This window comes from Belonocnema kinseyi, chromosome 9 (genome assembly GCF_010883055.1).
Source record: "Belonocnema kinseyi isolate 2016_QV_RU_SX_M_011 chromosome 9, B_treatae_v1, whole genome shotgun sequence".
NCBI classification, from domain to species: Eukaryota; Metazoa; Arthropoda; class Insecta; order Hymenoptera; family Cynipidae; genus Belonocnema; species Belonocnema kinseyi.
This window is the reverse complement of record NC_046665.1, coordinates 74,241,290-74,257,925: the sequence shown is the minus strand read 5'-3', so window position 1 is coordinate 74,257,925 and position 16,636 is coordinate 74,241,290. Positions and strand designations below refer to the sequence as shown.

Below are 16,636 nucleotides of genomic sequence, written 5' to 3'. Positions count from 1 at the left end.
TTGCAATTTTTGAGGCTTTACGCTTTGGCATTTTTTTTTGCTGGGTGTACTCGAAAATTCCCAGGATGACAATGTGGTGAAGGTGTGGTTTGATGTCAGAGTACAATAAAGGTTACGGAGTCGTTGGAAATTTTTTATTGAAAAACTATGCGCTTTTCGGAAAATTTATGAAGAATAAAAAGTTCTTGTAATCAGCTGAGGAATACGCCTGAATTTTTCCGGAGCGTTTTGAGCAAAATGTTGAATTTTGCAAAAATTGTTCATATGCAAAATCCAAAATTTTGCTCAAAACGCTTCGAAAAAATTCAGGCGTATTTCGTGGCTGATTACAAGAACTTTTTATTCTTGATGATTTTTCCGAAAAGCGCATCGTTTATTGTAAAAAAATTCATGAATGTTTTCACAAAAATTTTGCCATTAAGACGCCATTTTGAAAATACTAAAACGAAAAATCGATCTTTGAACCATGGATTCTCAAAGTTTAGACATTTATTCCACCGGTTAGTGAGATTCCAGGTTAATTACAGACTCGAAAAGCTTTGGAAAATGGTTCACAAAATAAAAATAGGCACGAAAAATCACGTTTCTTTTCATTTAAACTGCATTTTGGGATAATAAATAAATTTTTTGAAGAATTTCATTGGCACCGTCGGAAAGAGGAGATCTTAAGCAATAAAAATATATGTGTCTCAATTTTTTCTAGTGTCGAATAGTCTTAGTTATTGGCCATTGAAAAGCAGTGTCCCAGTAGTGGTGTTTTGGCCGTTTAAGGGTTAATGGGTTGAAAAGTTAACTGTTTTATAGAAGAGTCATCTTTTTTGTCTAAAAATTCAACAATTTGGCAGAGAACTCAACTACATATTTCGTACAAAATTAAACAATTTTGTAGAAAAATTCGTTTATTTGATTGAAAATTCATTCTCTTATTTGAAAATTTAACTACTCCTTTATTTAATTTATCCTTTTTAGGTTAAAAATCCAACTATTCATTAAAAAAAAATTAAACGAAAAAAAATGTAAACTGAAAAATTATTAAATAAAGTTTGTACTAACATCACACCCATTCTTCAAACTATTTAGTTGAAAATGTAACTGTTTTGTAGAAAGCTCATCTTTTTAGTCAAAAATACAGCTGTTTGGTTGAAAATTAATCTCCTTTGGTTGAAGATTCAACTATCGAAATTCCTCCCTTTTTGATTAAATTCAACTGTTTTTTATTAAAAATAAACATCCTTTCTTGGTTAAAATATCAACTATTATATTTTTTGTTGATAATTCATTAATAAGAGCCTCCCTCCTCCCCAAATCATTTAAAGATATTTTTGGATGACGTCAATAAATTCACGAAAAAAACTTAGCCGGAACAAATTATTTAATATAGGGAATGTTAAAACTCAGAAAAAAACATTACGTGATTTATGCGCGGTCCCTAATCAACCGCTAGGACAATTTTTCAGTAGGATGTAATTCGTTGAGTAGCAGACATATTATTTTAAACAATTAGCAAAGAATTTCTAAATATAATAGTGCCGTTAGCGGACAATTGCGAGAAAATAGTGTCTTTATATTTTTTCGAAACGATGAAAAAAGATTACTGTATGAACTTCAGACAAATCGGTATGTATTTAGTGCTCCCCAAACAAATAAATTAATCGATGCATAAAGATAAGTAATTTTGAATATAGGTCTATGAGTTCGTGTTGATTTCCGCTATAATTTGAGATGACAGAAAAAAAAACACAATAATTTCAATATATTTTCAAAGCATTACCATGCCTAAATTTTACGTAATTTCGGACGTTAAATAATGTAAATTTAAAGTTTATACACTTAACTACATAATGCAAATATGATAAAAAGGATTTTGTACAGTTCATTATACAAAATTAACGTTTTTGTCAGAAAATAAATTGTTTTTTAATTCTAAAGCCTAGTCACAACGGGTCGAATACCATATTTTACTTTGCATATTATGAATATAGTTATTTTTCATACATTTACCAGAAAAGTGTTTAGAATAGTCGATTTATGTAAAAGTGTTTCAAAATATTTTTCATATGATTCTTTATATGTGAAGATTATAGTGAAATTTTTTTTGATTGATAATTTGACAAATTTTTAGAAGAAAAAAAATCGATGCAACTTTTATTTCAACCGTTTTTTAAAAATAATTAGTTAAATTTTTATCTTTTTCAATTATGATACCATTCAGTTTAGAATACGTAATACGAAAATGTTTCACTTTAAAAATTTTCAATTTTAGATTGTTAATTGTTTAACGTACACTTCAATTTAAAGGCTTTTAAAATGTAGTTTTAAAGACTTAAACAATTGAGTTGATCAATTGTGAATATAAATTAATTAATGATTTTTTTAATAGAATTGCCTTTCAAGATTTAAAAAGTGAATAATAATTTTATTGACTTTACTAGACGATTCGGAATGAGTTCACAATTTTAGAATTTCCAGAATTTAACGTCAAAAGTTAAACAGTTTTAATTGAAAAATCTTATTAGTTAAACAAATGTAAACGCCCGATTGACACTTTTGCAACTATTTTCAATTTTTAAATTACTTGAAAATAAGATATTCATAATTAATGGCTTTTATTAAATTTCAAATATTATTCCAGTCTAAGATATTCCATTTTTAAACCATTAAATTTTAAATTTTTTAATTCAGAAAAAGAACAATTACTTAATATTTAGAAATATCTGACGGATCATTTAATATCAGTAATTATACATAAAATATTCAAAATTAAACAAAAAAAAACTAAACTTTGAACGTTGCAATTTTAATTGTTAAATTAAAAAAAAAATGTGTAATTCGAATTGTTGAATTTTTATGTAAAAATATCAATTGAACACCTGTTATTCTTAGAAAAAGTTAGAGTAAACTTAAGAGACATTGAAACTTTTGAAAAATTCAAAATAAATTATTTCAAATAATTTAAACTGAGAAAATCGTGTTCATACTAAAATTTCGGTGCAAATAGTCCACAGGCTAATTTAAAACCAAATATAGATTTTTGCAGATTTCGAACAAAAAATCTAGGAACTTTTTAAGAATTTTGAAAGGCTTCAGATGAATAAAAAACATTTCCTGGGTAAATTGAAAATGATTTTTTCATTTTGAAAAATTAATTTTAAGAGAATATTTAAAAACATTTTAAAAGAATTACAAATTTATCAAAAATTACCTTGGAAAATCAAACCTTTTTTTTTTATTAGGCATGATTTCTAAAAAATTATTAGGACACATTTTAGGAAAAATTCGACTCATTTTAAAAGATGTCTAGAAGTTGCACAATAAATTTTAAAATAATAAAAAATTTAAAACAACATGTATATGTTTCAGGACTTTTAAATAAAATTTTGAAACACTTAAAGGTTTTTTAAACTACTTAAAGTAAAAATAATTTAATTTTAAATTTGACAAGTGTTTGCTTTAAAAAATGTAATACTTTAATTCTTAATTTTTCTAGCTTAAAATGATTTTGTTTTGAAAATGATTAAATTCATTTTTTGATTCTTCAATTTAGAACATTGAAAATGATAACTTGGATTTATAATTTTTTGAGCTGAATCTATATCTTTCAACTCTATAATTTATAAGTTTACAATTTTGAATTTGGCAGCTTAAAACTGCATTTAATTTAAAAATGTACCGGGAACTTTTTTTCTTTGTCCATAGTATTTATATTCACGTGGATGTCAATTTTTAAACATATTTTTAGAGGCCTTAAAGGACATAAACGACATAAACATAAATCCTTGCCTAAAAAAAATATCATAAGAGTAAAAAAGTGTGGCACTTCGAAGCCTGAATTTGGTTTTCTTTCCAAATGTGTTGAAAGTGAAGTACAACTTTATTTATACTCACGTTGCCTCTTATATGTTTGAAGAGCCCTTTTCCTCTCTTCTGCATCAAAGTACCATAATGTAATAGCGTATCTTGTTTCGTACGCCGGTTGAACCTCATGTGGATTTCTTTTGTCAGACCAAAAGAACAGAATTCTATCAAAATATGGTTCGATGTTCGCGACTGACTCCTTCCAACATGTGGGAAATATCCTCAGCAAACCACCGTTTTTCTAAACCAATCATTATATTTATTACATTTATTTGAGATGAATTAAAATTTCGATTTTTGAGAAAATCAGTGTGATCACTGGACTGAGAAATTGGTTATTTTTTTATCAGCCTTGAGCGGTCACCCTAAATATTGTTTGACAGAGTTGCTACAAAGACACGGAAACCCTGGAAATGTGATGAAATTTTGAAAAAATTTGAAAGGGGACTTCTGAAGCAACCCTGATTGAATATTGTGAGTAATAACGATAACAATAGGAATTTACTCACTCTAACGTCCCAATGTCTGTTGAGGTAATATATAGCTGTGATACACCTTCCGTCACCATTTGGATTATCTACATGTTTAACGTAATGTGTACCGTGACCAGGATAACAAGCCACCATCGCCTGAAAAATAAATATTAGTAGTATAGGGTTCAGATTTTGTGATTTTCCCAAGAATGAAACAGGGTGACTACCCTACTTGGAAAACCTGGAATTTTCAGGCCATTTTTTCGAGAGCGTGCTTCATTTTTTTAAATTTAAATAATAAATTGAATAACAAAGATTGTTAATTTTTAAAAGTAGCTTTATTTTAATGAAAATTCGTTTTTTTGGGAGAAAATTGAAAATTTCTTGTTGCATTTTAAATTACTTTTTTTGAGAATTTGTTTTTTGAGGGAAATTAATTTTTTTACTAGCAATATAACTATTGAAATATTTGGTTAAAAATGAATCTTTTTTAGTTAAAAATTTTGCGTTTTTGGTCGAAATTAATGTTCTGAAATGAAAATTAATCTTTTTGTTGGAAATGCAACTATTCTAATTGAAAATTACTTCCTTTTAGTTGAAAATTCAGCTCTTTGGTTAATCATTAATTTTTAACTGAAAATTTAGCTATTCAATTTCTGGGTGCCAATTTATCTTTTTAATTTAAAATTGATGTATTTTCTATAAAATTCTTCTTCCTGATTAAAAATTCATCTTCTAAAGCTTCAATTTACCTTTTAGTATTTGATAATGCAAATCTTTCGTTAAAAATTCATGTATTTATTACTAAAAACGTCTTTGTAGTAGAACATTCATTTTTGGATTGAAAATTCATCATTTTAGTTGAAAATTTATCTTTTTTTTTTAAATAAGACTGCTTGGTTAAAAGTTAAATTAAATTTGTTTTAAAAATAAATCTGTTTTTTGTTGTGAGAAAATAATTGTTTAATTTAAAACTGAGCTATTCCATTATTGGTTGAAAATTGGCATTTTTTAGTTAAAAATTCATATATTTATTTGAAAAATTAACTTTGACAGTTAAAAATTCAAATGTTTGATTTAAAATCAATGTACTTTCTTGAAAAATCGTCTTTTTAGTAGAAAATTAATCTTTCTGGTTCAAAATTCATCTATATTTTTGAAAATAACATTTCTACTTGAAAGTTGGAAATTTGAAGTGGTAAACAATTTTTAATTTCGAGAACCCGTATTCAAAGTTTAAGTTTTTTTTTAATTGCAAGCCTTAACCGTGAAGGCATTTTATTAGTCGAAAACGTTTAAAATTGATTAATTTTAAATTCAATTACAGTATTCACACTTTCACTCATTTCTGTTTTCCCCCTTTTTAAAGGATTTCTCTCTTTTCTTTCGTTTTCAAGAAAACATTTTTTGGTTGAAAGTTCATTCTTTTTGGTAAAAATTCGACTATTTGGTGAATACTTAATTTATTTATTTTACAAATTTATGTTTTTTTTAACCAAAAATTGGAATGTTCTGTTTAACATTCGCTTTTTTGAATAGGAAATTCATCATTTTGAATTAAAAATTCCTCTTTTATGGTAAAAAATTAATTTTTTTTGGTTGAAAACGATCTATTTATTTGAAATTCAACTTGTTCAGGCTGATAATTCAACTGTCTTCTAAAAAAATTCGTCTTTTTGGCCTGAAACTTGAACTATTTGGTTGAAAAATATTTTTTTATTATTTCACTATTTGGCTTAAAAATTTAATTACATAGTTAACAATTCTACAAATATTTGGTTACAATTTTTTTTCTAATTCAACTACTACTCGATTGAGAATTCAGTTTTTCATGTTTTAATGTCAATATTGTATCTATATTCATTTTCTTTAAAAGTATTCCCCTATTATCCTGAAAAATAAATGTTCCTAAAGTTTAAAATTAATACAAATTATGAACCTCTCTCATTCAAAAATATAACTCAAGTTGACAAGTTTAAAAAAATAATTTTTAAACCCATATTCAGATTGTTTCAAGATGGATAACGATTGTTAAAAAAACGGTTTTAACTTTAACGTTTAAGTTATTATGCAAATAATATTTAAAAGTCAATTAGAATTATGTTATCTAAATTCCTAAACAAATATAGTTATGGTTCCAATCATTCCGTATCTGATACTTTTTTAAGCCTTATGATCGATCTGAGCCTGGCAGTGGTTTTTTGCCGAATTTTTCTTTAAAAAATGTTATTGCTATGTATCAAAAATGTTTCGCACTTCTCCGTCATTCTTGAATTTAAAATTTCAGAAAAAAATGGATTTGAATACTTTTAAGCTTCCGCCTTAAGGTTATAAAAGGTAAAATCTGATCGGGATACTTTTTGTCACAGTGAAAATTAATTAAAAGGAAGATTTATTTTTACAACACGCTACCCTTAATTAACAAATTAACATCTCGTATACTATTAGTCGCAAAGGGTTCGAATACGGATAATTTTAAACCTTTTTTTTGTAGCGCCACGCCAATTTTCTTGCTTTTTATCTGATTTGAAATAATTGAAAGTGCACTTGATACTCTAAAATGATGAAAATAAATGAACTTTATTATTAAATGCTACTTTTAGCATACTCATTCATATCCATTCATATTCAACAAATCATAACAAAGTTGTATCATAAGTGAAACCGTCACGATTACTGGGAACATCATCTTTTGAATAATTAAAATAACAACAGTTTTTATATTTTCTCAGCAATTTATTTTCCATTATTTATTTGTTTATCAGTTTTTATTTTGATCATTCATTTGTAATATGACTGATGATGATTATAATCTTATTCTTGACTTCGAACTTGAGTAACCTCGTTTTCTCGAATTACATAACGTCACCCAACGTAATTTTCTATAGTAAGATATTTTGTGTCCATTCATTTCACCGTGACAATCGTCACGTATGCCAAGAAATGAGAAGAATCAGTCAATCACTTTATCTTGAAAGTCTTAATGCTTATCACTTTACCACTTTATCTATTAAAAATCTAAGATTCCCTTATGAGCAATTTAGTTTCCCACACTTTCTATCCACAATGTTTAATTTTTCAAAACAATAATAGCACCCAAACGTTATGTTACGTAATTCGTATGTATATTTTTATTTACATGTCAATTGAAATTACTCATAGGATAAGATAGTTTTTAGAAACTTCCCTTAGTCAGCGATATCATATCAGTATCGAAATAGAAATTATGGCATGCAAAACACATCTTTTCTCGTAAATAGAGACAGTATTTTGTACCGTTGAAAATGTCTCGATTAATTGCCGAAAAAATATTATTTTGTGAAATCATGCATCGTAAAAATAAAAAGTTTTTGAGGTCATAAGATCCATATTTGACCTTCTGAAAATATCAATATTTAAAATAAAAGCAATCTAAGTATTAGGAAACTTTAGCCAAATATAGATTTAATCATTTTAATTATTCCAGTTAAAAGATTCATCATATAAGTTCAAATTTCATCTCTTTGAGTGAAAACCGAACTATTTCGTTGAAAATCAAACTACTTGGTAGCATATACATTTTATTACAATGAAAATTAACTTTTTTGTTACTGAAAATTTCACTATTTCAGTGAAAAATTCGTCAGATAAAATGAAAATTTATCTCTATCGTCGAAAATGTAACTTTTTTGGAGAATATGTCCTTATTGGTAGAAAATTAATCTTTTTGGTAGAAAATTCTTTTACTATTCTTTTGAAAATTCAACTAGTTAGTTGCAAATGAACATTTTTGTTAAAAGTTCATATCTTCTGTTAAAAAATTCGACTATTTTGTATAAAATTCACATTTTTGACTTGAAAATTTAATTATTTTGTTCAATAATCGTCTTTTTGGTTTGAAAATTCATCTTTTGGCAGAAATACATTTTTTTTGGTTAAATATGCAACTGGTTCTCTTTAAACCTAAATCACGTAAATTTTTTTAAAACATTTGCTTGAAAATTCATACTTAGCAAATAGATGAACGACTTTCTTAAAAATTCATTTTTTGCTGTTGTTGAAGACTCAACATTTTTTTTTATCATCTCTTCGACACAATGTTCCTCAAGCAAGCCAGCACCAATGACGTGAACGTAGCAGTAAAATGGCCCCATTTATTTACTTTCCACCCTTTTAATTTTTTTTCTGTTTTTTCCCATAAAAAAAGGTTGAAATTGTTTTTTCATTTTATATCCCTTATATCTTTATCTTGTAAATATGTGGCGATGAGAATTCTACCACTGCCTGCTTGAGCATGAATGGATATGAAGAGTCTTTAAGAACGTCGTTTATTTGATAAAGTTCCCATAATTTCAAAAACCCACGGTGAATTTACTCTCCTGCTTGCTCTGACCATAATCCTAGTCCATGTTTGTCTAAAACTTGTAGAAAATCCTTTAGATGTGTGAAGAGGACATGAATGTTTGATGTCACCGAAATTTCCAGACTATTAAAAGCATTACGTAATTTAGTCAAATGAGAATCTATGTCTTCACGAACTTTTCTGGGAAAAAAGAGTAGTTAACCACTTTGTCGATGGCCTTGAAAGCAGTCACAAAAGGTATTAAACGCAGAATCCCAATGTCTTTATAAATTTCTGGATCTATAAGTTTATCCGATTCCTTTCAAAGTTATCGACACGCGTTTCCCTAAAAAAAATTCTCCTCGACAATTTTTCGGGATAACTCAACATTTTTGGCCATATTTATTCCTTTTCTTTAACACAAGGGGACATATACCACCCGAGAATAAATGCTTCACAAATCCTTATTAAATGTGCAATTCAGGAATGACGCATGTTTGAAGGACGTAAATGTCATCGTCTTCATTGAAAAGTGGAGAATTTATTGTGCTGTAATATTGCTTAGCATACTTCTTATTTTTTTATGTGCAAAACACTTTCTCGTAATTTCGCTTTACGTCTCTGTACCTTTTGAATTATATATCCTGGTCATCACTAGTTAAATTACTACTATGAGCTGCATTGCATCATTTAACCTTATTGGATAATTCAACACGATTTCCCATGGCCGCTAGTCTAGAAAAACAGTGGGGAACGGGGTACATTTATGTGACAGTTTGCTGTCAATTAATCACGAGTAAAAGTTTAAAATCCAATATTTCCACCCTCAGACTATAATATTCTTGTCTGAGTTGGTAGATAAAAGTCTTCTAGTACATTTAAGTTAATACCATTGCATTTATCTAATGCAGATAAATAGCCTTTAAGAAATATGCACATAGATATTTTGAAAAGGCCTCGGCCACCATCAGCCATAACTTCAATAAAGGTATTTCCAATAGTATTTCTTTCTTTTATTAAAGCTTCAATGACTTCTTGAGCATCTGTCCAAACCGGCCTTTCTTTTTTCACGACTACATCATCATGGAATTCAAATTCTAAAATACACTCAGCTCTCGATATAAGAAGGATTTCGGGAATAGCTTGCATTGGCCTTGATCCTAAATCGGAGGAATCCAGACGTAACCAGGCAGAGGTGCGTGAATCATTTCTGTTAAATATGGACCGATGACGTAACCTTATGCAACTAACGCGCGGAGAATGCGACCTCTGCGCTCCCACCGCTACACAATTCCAAGGCTATCAGTTCTAGAAATACCGTAAACCGGAGGTTCATATATCGGAATTTGAGTGTACCAAGTTTGCATATACTTTCCAGTGTTCTTAATTTCTCCGAAATATGTTCTCTACAATATGCAAAATACGTCGCAAAAGAATAATCAGTGGTTGCAAAACGTAATGTTGAGGTATTTTGAGAAGTGGTTTTGACAACTATTAATAGTTATCGAAAAATGTATCCAAACAGTTTTTGGATCCATTTTAATCGAACCTATCGATGCTTGAGGAGCACAGTGAGTCACATTTTATGGTCACACTATAGGGTGATTATAAAACTATAGGGCCAACACACACTATAGGGTGAGGTTTCTCTTCGGCTCGAAGAGCAAATAACGGTATAGGTAGTTTATGAAATTGTAGAAGGCAGATTTTTTGAATTTTTTTAAACAATATTTAGGGGTGGCCCATCATGTAGGGTTTTGTCTTTGAAAAAGCTAGAATTTCTGTAATTGAAGAGAAAATCGTAAAAGTACAAGCACAGCTCTGTTCTCTGCGACGTAACTTTTTAACAGGATTGGTCAGCGTTCCCGCCTAGCCTGACTGAACAGGTATGAATTTATGAGAATCGGTACAAAAATTGAAAAGTAACCAAAAGTGACTAATTTCTAATCCCAAAAAATGGCTAAAAGTAACTACTGTGTATGAATAATGTGACTAATGTGCTTTTGAATTTAAAAGAATTTGATGAAACTTTTAAGAATTTCAGGTGAATTTTAACAGATTCCTCGATAAATTCATAAGACGTCAAAGCATTTCAAATTAAATGCAAAAGAATTCAAATTAATTGAACGAAATTCCATCGATTTCATCAAAATTTGTGTGAACTTAGAAGGACTTTAGGAAAATGAGCAGAATCCGATTACATTAATAGAAATTAAACGGCATTAAAAAATATATTATGAAGTGCCTAAGAATTCAAGGTTGATTAAAAAAAATCCATTTAATTAAGTATAATAAAGTGAACTGAGAAGAATCCCCGTAAATTAAAAAAATTAAAGAGAATTAAAATATATTTTAAGAGCTCATGGTAAATTTATGAGAATGTAGTGTGAGTTCAAAATAAATTCAAATTAATTTCATAAAACATTTTAATATCTCTTTAAATCTTTGAAACCTTAAGAAATCGCTCACCTCTTGCGAATACATTTTTCAAAACAAAAAATAAACTCCCCTGCAATTTTACGAAATCTGATGATACTTCCTGAAATCATCGAATATTTGTTAAAATATCCTTGAGTGCTTTTAAAATTCCTCAGAATCATTGAAATCGTCGAAAACCTTATAAAATCCCGTGGAATATTTTAAAACCTTATAGATCCTGTAAAATCGCACCAAATTTTCGGAAATTATATTAAATTCTTTATGACCGAATGTCATTGTTTTAATTCCTTAACATCTCCCAAAATTTTGTAAATCTCTTGAAAATGTCTCGGAATGTTTAAAAATGCCCTAAAATATTTCAAACCTTTTAAATGATTGAAATCAATTAAAAATTGCTTCGAATTTTTTTTAAATTTCGTAAAATATATCAAACTCTTTTAAATCTTTTGAAGCTTTTCAAAGCTCTTAAAACTTCCCTCGGAATTTGAAAGAAACCTTAAAATATTTGTAATGCTTTGGAATTCCTTGAAACTTCTTAAAGCTCTGGAAAATTTGTAAATTTTTTTTTAAATAACCGTAAAATGTTTTAAATTCCTTGAAACTATTTTAAATATCCTTGTGTGGAATACTTTTAAATTATTGAAATTTATGAAAAATTCCTTCGAGTCTTTTAAAATACCCTCAAATGTTTCAAATCCTTTAATATCTTCTAAATTCCCTTGAAGCTTTTTGAAGCTCTTGAAAATTCCTTGGAATTAAAAAAATATACCCTACAGTCTTTTAAATACCTTAAAATATTTCAAAAGAATTCAAGAAAGTTTAGAAATAGAGTTTTTTATAGGAAAAAGTGATGTTTTCTTCTTCTTGCAGAAATGTCCTGAATTTTGCAATTTTTTCTAAATCCCTGACTTTCCTTGACCAACAAAATTCTCTTTCCTTGATTTTCAAGTTTCCCAAAAAGTCCTTATTTTCGTAAGAACTGAATAGACTATGGGCCACCTCTAAATAGTCTAAATAGTATATTTAAAAATTTTGATAAAAATCCCATAAGCTGCCGTTATTCGCCTTTCGAACCTAAGAAACCTAAACAGGTTTTTCATAACACGTGCATCGAAAGTTCGACCTTCGTTGCCTCTTGAGCGGGTTAAAACTCGTGTTTGTTGCGCTTGTTATGGAAAATATCGTACATTAAAAAAAAATCAAATTTGGTAAAGTGTTACTTTCGGTTTATTTATTATTCTATTATTTAACTATTAAATTTCCCTTGAGAATTCATAATTCATACCCAAGATCATATCTACAGTACAAGAAACTCAATATTTGCACTTTATGTGATTTTCTACTGGAGGCTTATAGACCCAAAAATCGTATCTGCATACAGATACATGCATATTTCTTTGCTTTATTTTTAATCTTCTTTACTCACGATTTGAGTAAATAAAAAAAGATACGCTTTAATATGAAAAATAGTATTTAAATTTCTTTGCGTTAATTTAAAGAAAAAAAAACAATATTTGTAGATCCTATTGTTAAACTATTTCTTTTTCAACTATTCGATTTTTTCCCCATTCAACTCATCTAAAAGAAAAAAAATTGATAGCGTAAGGAGCATTTTGGCATCTGGAACTCAGATACGACAAAAAATACAGATACTGCGTTTCTTGTTTTCATAGCATATGCATTTAAGCCTTGTCACGGCCTTGTCCCCATTTTTTATCTGGCCTATATACATTCTGGTTCACACCATTTACACTTTATTTTTTATTTAAAGTTTTATATATTCCCCGCTGAAAATTCGGGAACATTAATATTTTTGAAAGATATCCTTTCAATTGTATATTTAATACTTTAATAATAAAATGGTAGAATATCGATTTATATTCAATTTAATTAACACTAGACAACAAACGCAACATTTTTCATAATTGACGGAAATTTATGTACTAACTTCAGAATTAATATACGTAAATAATTTTTTTTACAATATATGGGCAATGAAATTGTTGCATTTTTTATCAAAAATACCTACTTTCGACGAAAAATATAAACATAACCTATTATTGTCCAATATTCTTTGAAACTTAATCACTTTTTATTGAAAATACCCATTTGAGACGAGAAATAGTAATATAACAAAAAATTGTTGAGGATTGTAAACCTTCTTTGAAATGTAATTGTTTATTGAAAATAGACAATTTGTTGTAAAACGCTATAATTATAGTTGAAAAAATATATATAAATTATTTCCTTCAAAGTGAAAATTCTATTTTCAAGTTAAGAGATGTTTCACTTAAATCAGACTAAAAATAAAAAAGTTAAAAATTAAATAAAAAGAAAGCCTACGTGACAAATGGAGGAGCAGTGTTTGCCAGGAACCCTGACGTTGATAATAGGTACAATATGTACAATAATTGCAAATGAAGAAAACGAACATGATTTATGATTCTACAAACAGATAAAGTATTCAATACTAGATAAACAGCAATTGTGCATATGCTTTTGATTGATTTTTTTAGTGCAACATGTGTAGAAACAGATAATTGTCTTAAGAATGATTGTTTATCAAACAATTAAGCATACTGAAGTTCTACAACAACAACAAAACTTTAATTGAAGCAATCAACGTATTTCCCTGTAGTTAAATGTTCCAAGAAACAATTAGCCGCTCAGTTGGTAAAAAAATATCACATCACATAATATTAAATGCAGCCTCAGTTATATTGATATTATTTTTAAAAATAACCTCTGTTTCATACATGAACATTTAACATTTAACCCATTCTGGAAAATTTTATTCTCTGAGAAAATATTCAGTCAATTACGGGATTGAATTGTTAAGCCAAAGTAAATTTTTAAAGTTTCTATGACGCAAGTGTACAAAAAGTGAGGAAATGACTCACCATGTGAACAGCATCATTTTGCGAATATCAAACATTTAAGAAGTGATATTTAAGACATAAAGGAAATAAATCTTGTGATTCTATTTTTAAATCTTATTGTGTAGGTCTTGCTGCATATTCATAAAAGTAGAGAAATTCGGCTTACATTACTTTTTATGCCAGTAGAATCACCCGTATTCCGTAAATATATTTATGTGTCCATATGAAGATTTTATCGACTTATGTGAATCTGGTGAAAAAAAAGTAATCGAAAAATAGTCGGGTGAAAGTAATACTTCGTTCTACTGACAAGGGGTTTTTAATTATATATTCGCCTGACAATGCAAAGCATTGCGATTGTTATGGTCATAAGAATCAAGATAAAAACTTTCAAGGCTTACAGTTCATTAAACAAACAATGCATTCATACAGAAACAAAATTATATAAATAAACGCGTTTAATATTTTCAATATTCATTATTTTCTTCAAAGGTTTTCATAAGTACAAGTAGAAATGGCGAAAGTCAAAATCATAAATAATCTAGATTAGATTCATTCTTCTCAAAACATTCCATGTTAAGATTTCATTTGTTTTCACGCGAAGAAAAAAACAGCATTTGCATACGAAAATATAAAAAACAATAAAATTGGAAATTAATTATTTAAGAACCGAATATTTCTTCAAGTTCAAAGAGAAATGGTCCAATATTTAACGTAGAGACATTGCATCTTAAGAATCTTAAGAACAAGTTTTCAGAAACGGAGGAATACCAATTTGTGTTTTTTAAACATTACTCATTATTAATTATATAAAAGTTAAGAAATTAACTTCAGAATACATCAAAATTTAAATTTCTCTTTAGTGTCACATCACAGGATGTCTACTCAAATAGTGGAAAAATTTCACTGACAATTCCAGGTCTTTTTCAACGTATCTCAAGTTTTTTCAGGTACAATTTTTCATAGGACGGACCCAATCAAATATATCGCACTTTTTTAAAACAATCAACTCGAAATATATTTACAGTTTCGCGAGTTTATTATAAATATTATAATATTATAACAAGCATTTAGAAAGTTTTGACAAATTATATTACAAGATATTCTTAAATATCCCCTCACCACCGAATAATTAAATAAATAATACTAAAAACATAATTAGTTATTCTTTGAATTTGAATAATAATTAAAAGAATTTTTTATTTAATCTTATACTTAAAATTCGAAGCATATTTTTAGGTAAAGCTAATGTAGGTAGGTACTATATAAAATTTCATAGAAACGCTTTCAAATTTCGAACTTTTCAAGTCAAATTTTGTATTTAACAAGATAGATACAGTTTTAAACAAATAGTTAAAATTTCAATCAAACAGATTAATTTACTAACAAAAAGATAATTTTTCATTAAAATACATGAATTCTCAACCAAATAATTGAATTTTAGTTAAAGTAATTTTCCACAAAAAAAATTGTAACAACCGAGTTTGACTTTCAACCAAGTAGTTTTATTTTAAATAAAAAGATGAATTTTCAAATAAAATTTGAAATAAATAAAACTGGAATACTTCAATTTTCAACCAAAAAGACGAATTATCAAACAAAGAATTAAGTTTCAAACAAAAAAGACGGGGCTTTTAAACAAAATACATACATTTTTAATGAAAAAATACAAATTTTTAATTTTTGAACTAAAAAGTATGAATTTTTAAACCAAAAATGGAATAGTTAAAACTATCAGTTAAAATATTAATTTTCAACAAAATACATGAATTATCAATTTAAAAGGATCATTCTCCACCAAAAATTGAATAGTTCAATTTTCAGTTTAAAAAATTAGTGTTCAACCAAAGATATGAATTTTCAACCAAAATGATGGATTATTCAACATTTACAGTTTAAAAAAGAACTTTAAACCAAAAAAATAAATTTTCAACTAAAATTATGATTCTTTAACCTGGATAATTTAATTTTCAATTTAAAAAAGAAACAAATTTTCAACTCGAATAGTTATTTGGTCCCTAGTAGTATAGAACAGACTGAGAAAACAAAAAGAATGAATGACAGTTTGGTTTTGTTGACTTTGCTTTATTTCTTTGTTACACAATTGTCACTAATGAGACGGAAATGAGGTAGTTTGGAAATAAAATATTGAATTGTCAACTTTTTTCATGCCCTGATTTCTTTGCATAAAATTATTCATCAGAAAGGTAGATTCGAGTTCGATCTTAAATGGAATAATTAAGTTTTCAGCCAAAGTAAAAATGAATTTTCAACAAAATATCTGAATCGTCAAAAAGATAAATTTTCAAGTAAAATTATAAATCTGCCACAACAATTTTTTAACAAAAGAGTTTAACTTTCAACCGATTAATTTAATTTTTACTTCAAAAAGATGAATTCTGAACCAGAAATGTATCGGTTGATATTGCGCCCACAAAAAATTTTTAATTTGTGATCAGAAACAGTTGTCTTCAAAATAGATGATTTTTCAACAAAGACCAATTTTTCAGTTAAAAGGAAGAACAAATTGCAACAAAAAAAAGTTGCATTTTCAATCAGATACTTGAATTTCCAAACAAAAATAAAATAGTTCAATTTTTAGTAAAAAAAATCGTTATAAAAAAAAAAAAAAGAATGAAAAAAAAATAATTTGATAATAGTAACACAAA

At 27.6% G+C, this 16,636-nt stretch overlaps 1 protein-coding gene across 1 annotated transcript in view; it reads right to left on the bottom strand.

The window, feature by feature from the left end:
- Positions 1-16,636, bottom strand: part of LOC117179352 (egl nine homolog 1) — a 28,023-nt gene that overhangs the window by 4,235 nt on the left and 7,152 nt on the right. The window contains exons 3-4 of the mRNA XM_033371046.1: positions 4,365-4,484; positions 3,886-4,096 (exon numbers count right to left, since the gene is read on the bottom strand). Of these exons, the coding sequence (XP_033226937.1) occupies positions 3,886-4,096; positions 4,365-4,484 (331 nt within the window). The remainder of the gene's footprint in view (positions 1-3,885; positions 4,097-4,364; positions 4,485-16,636) is intronic.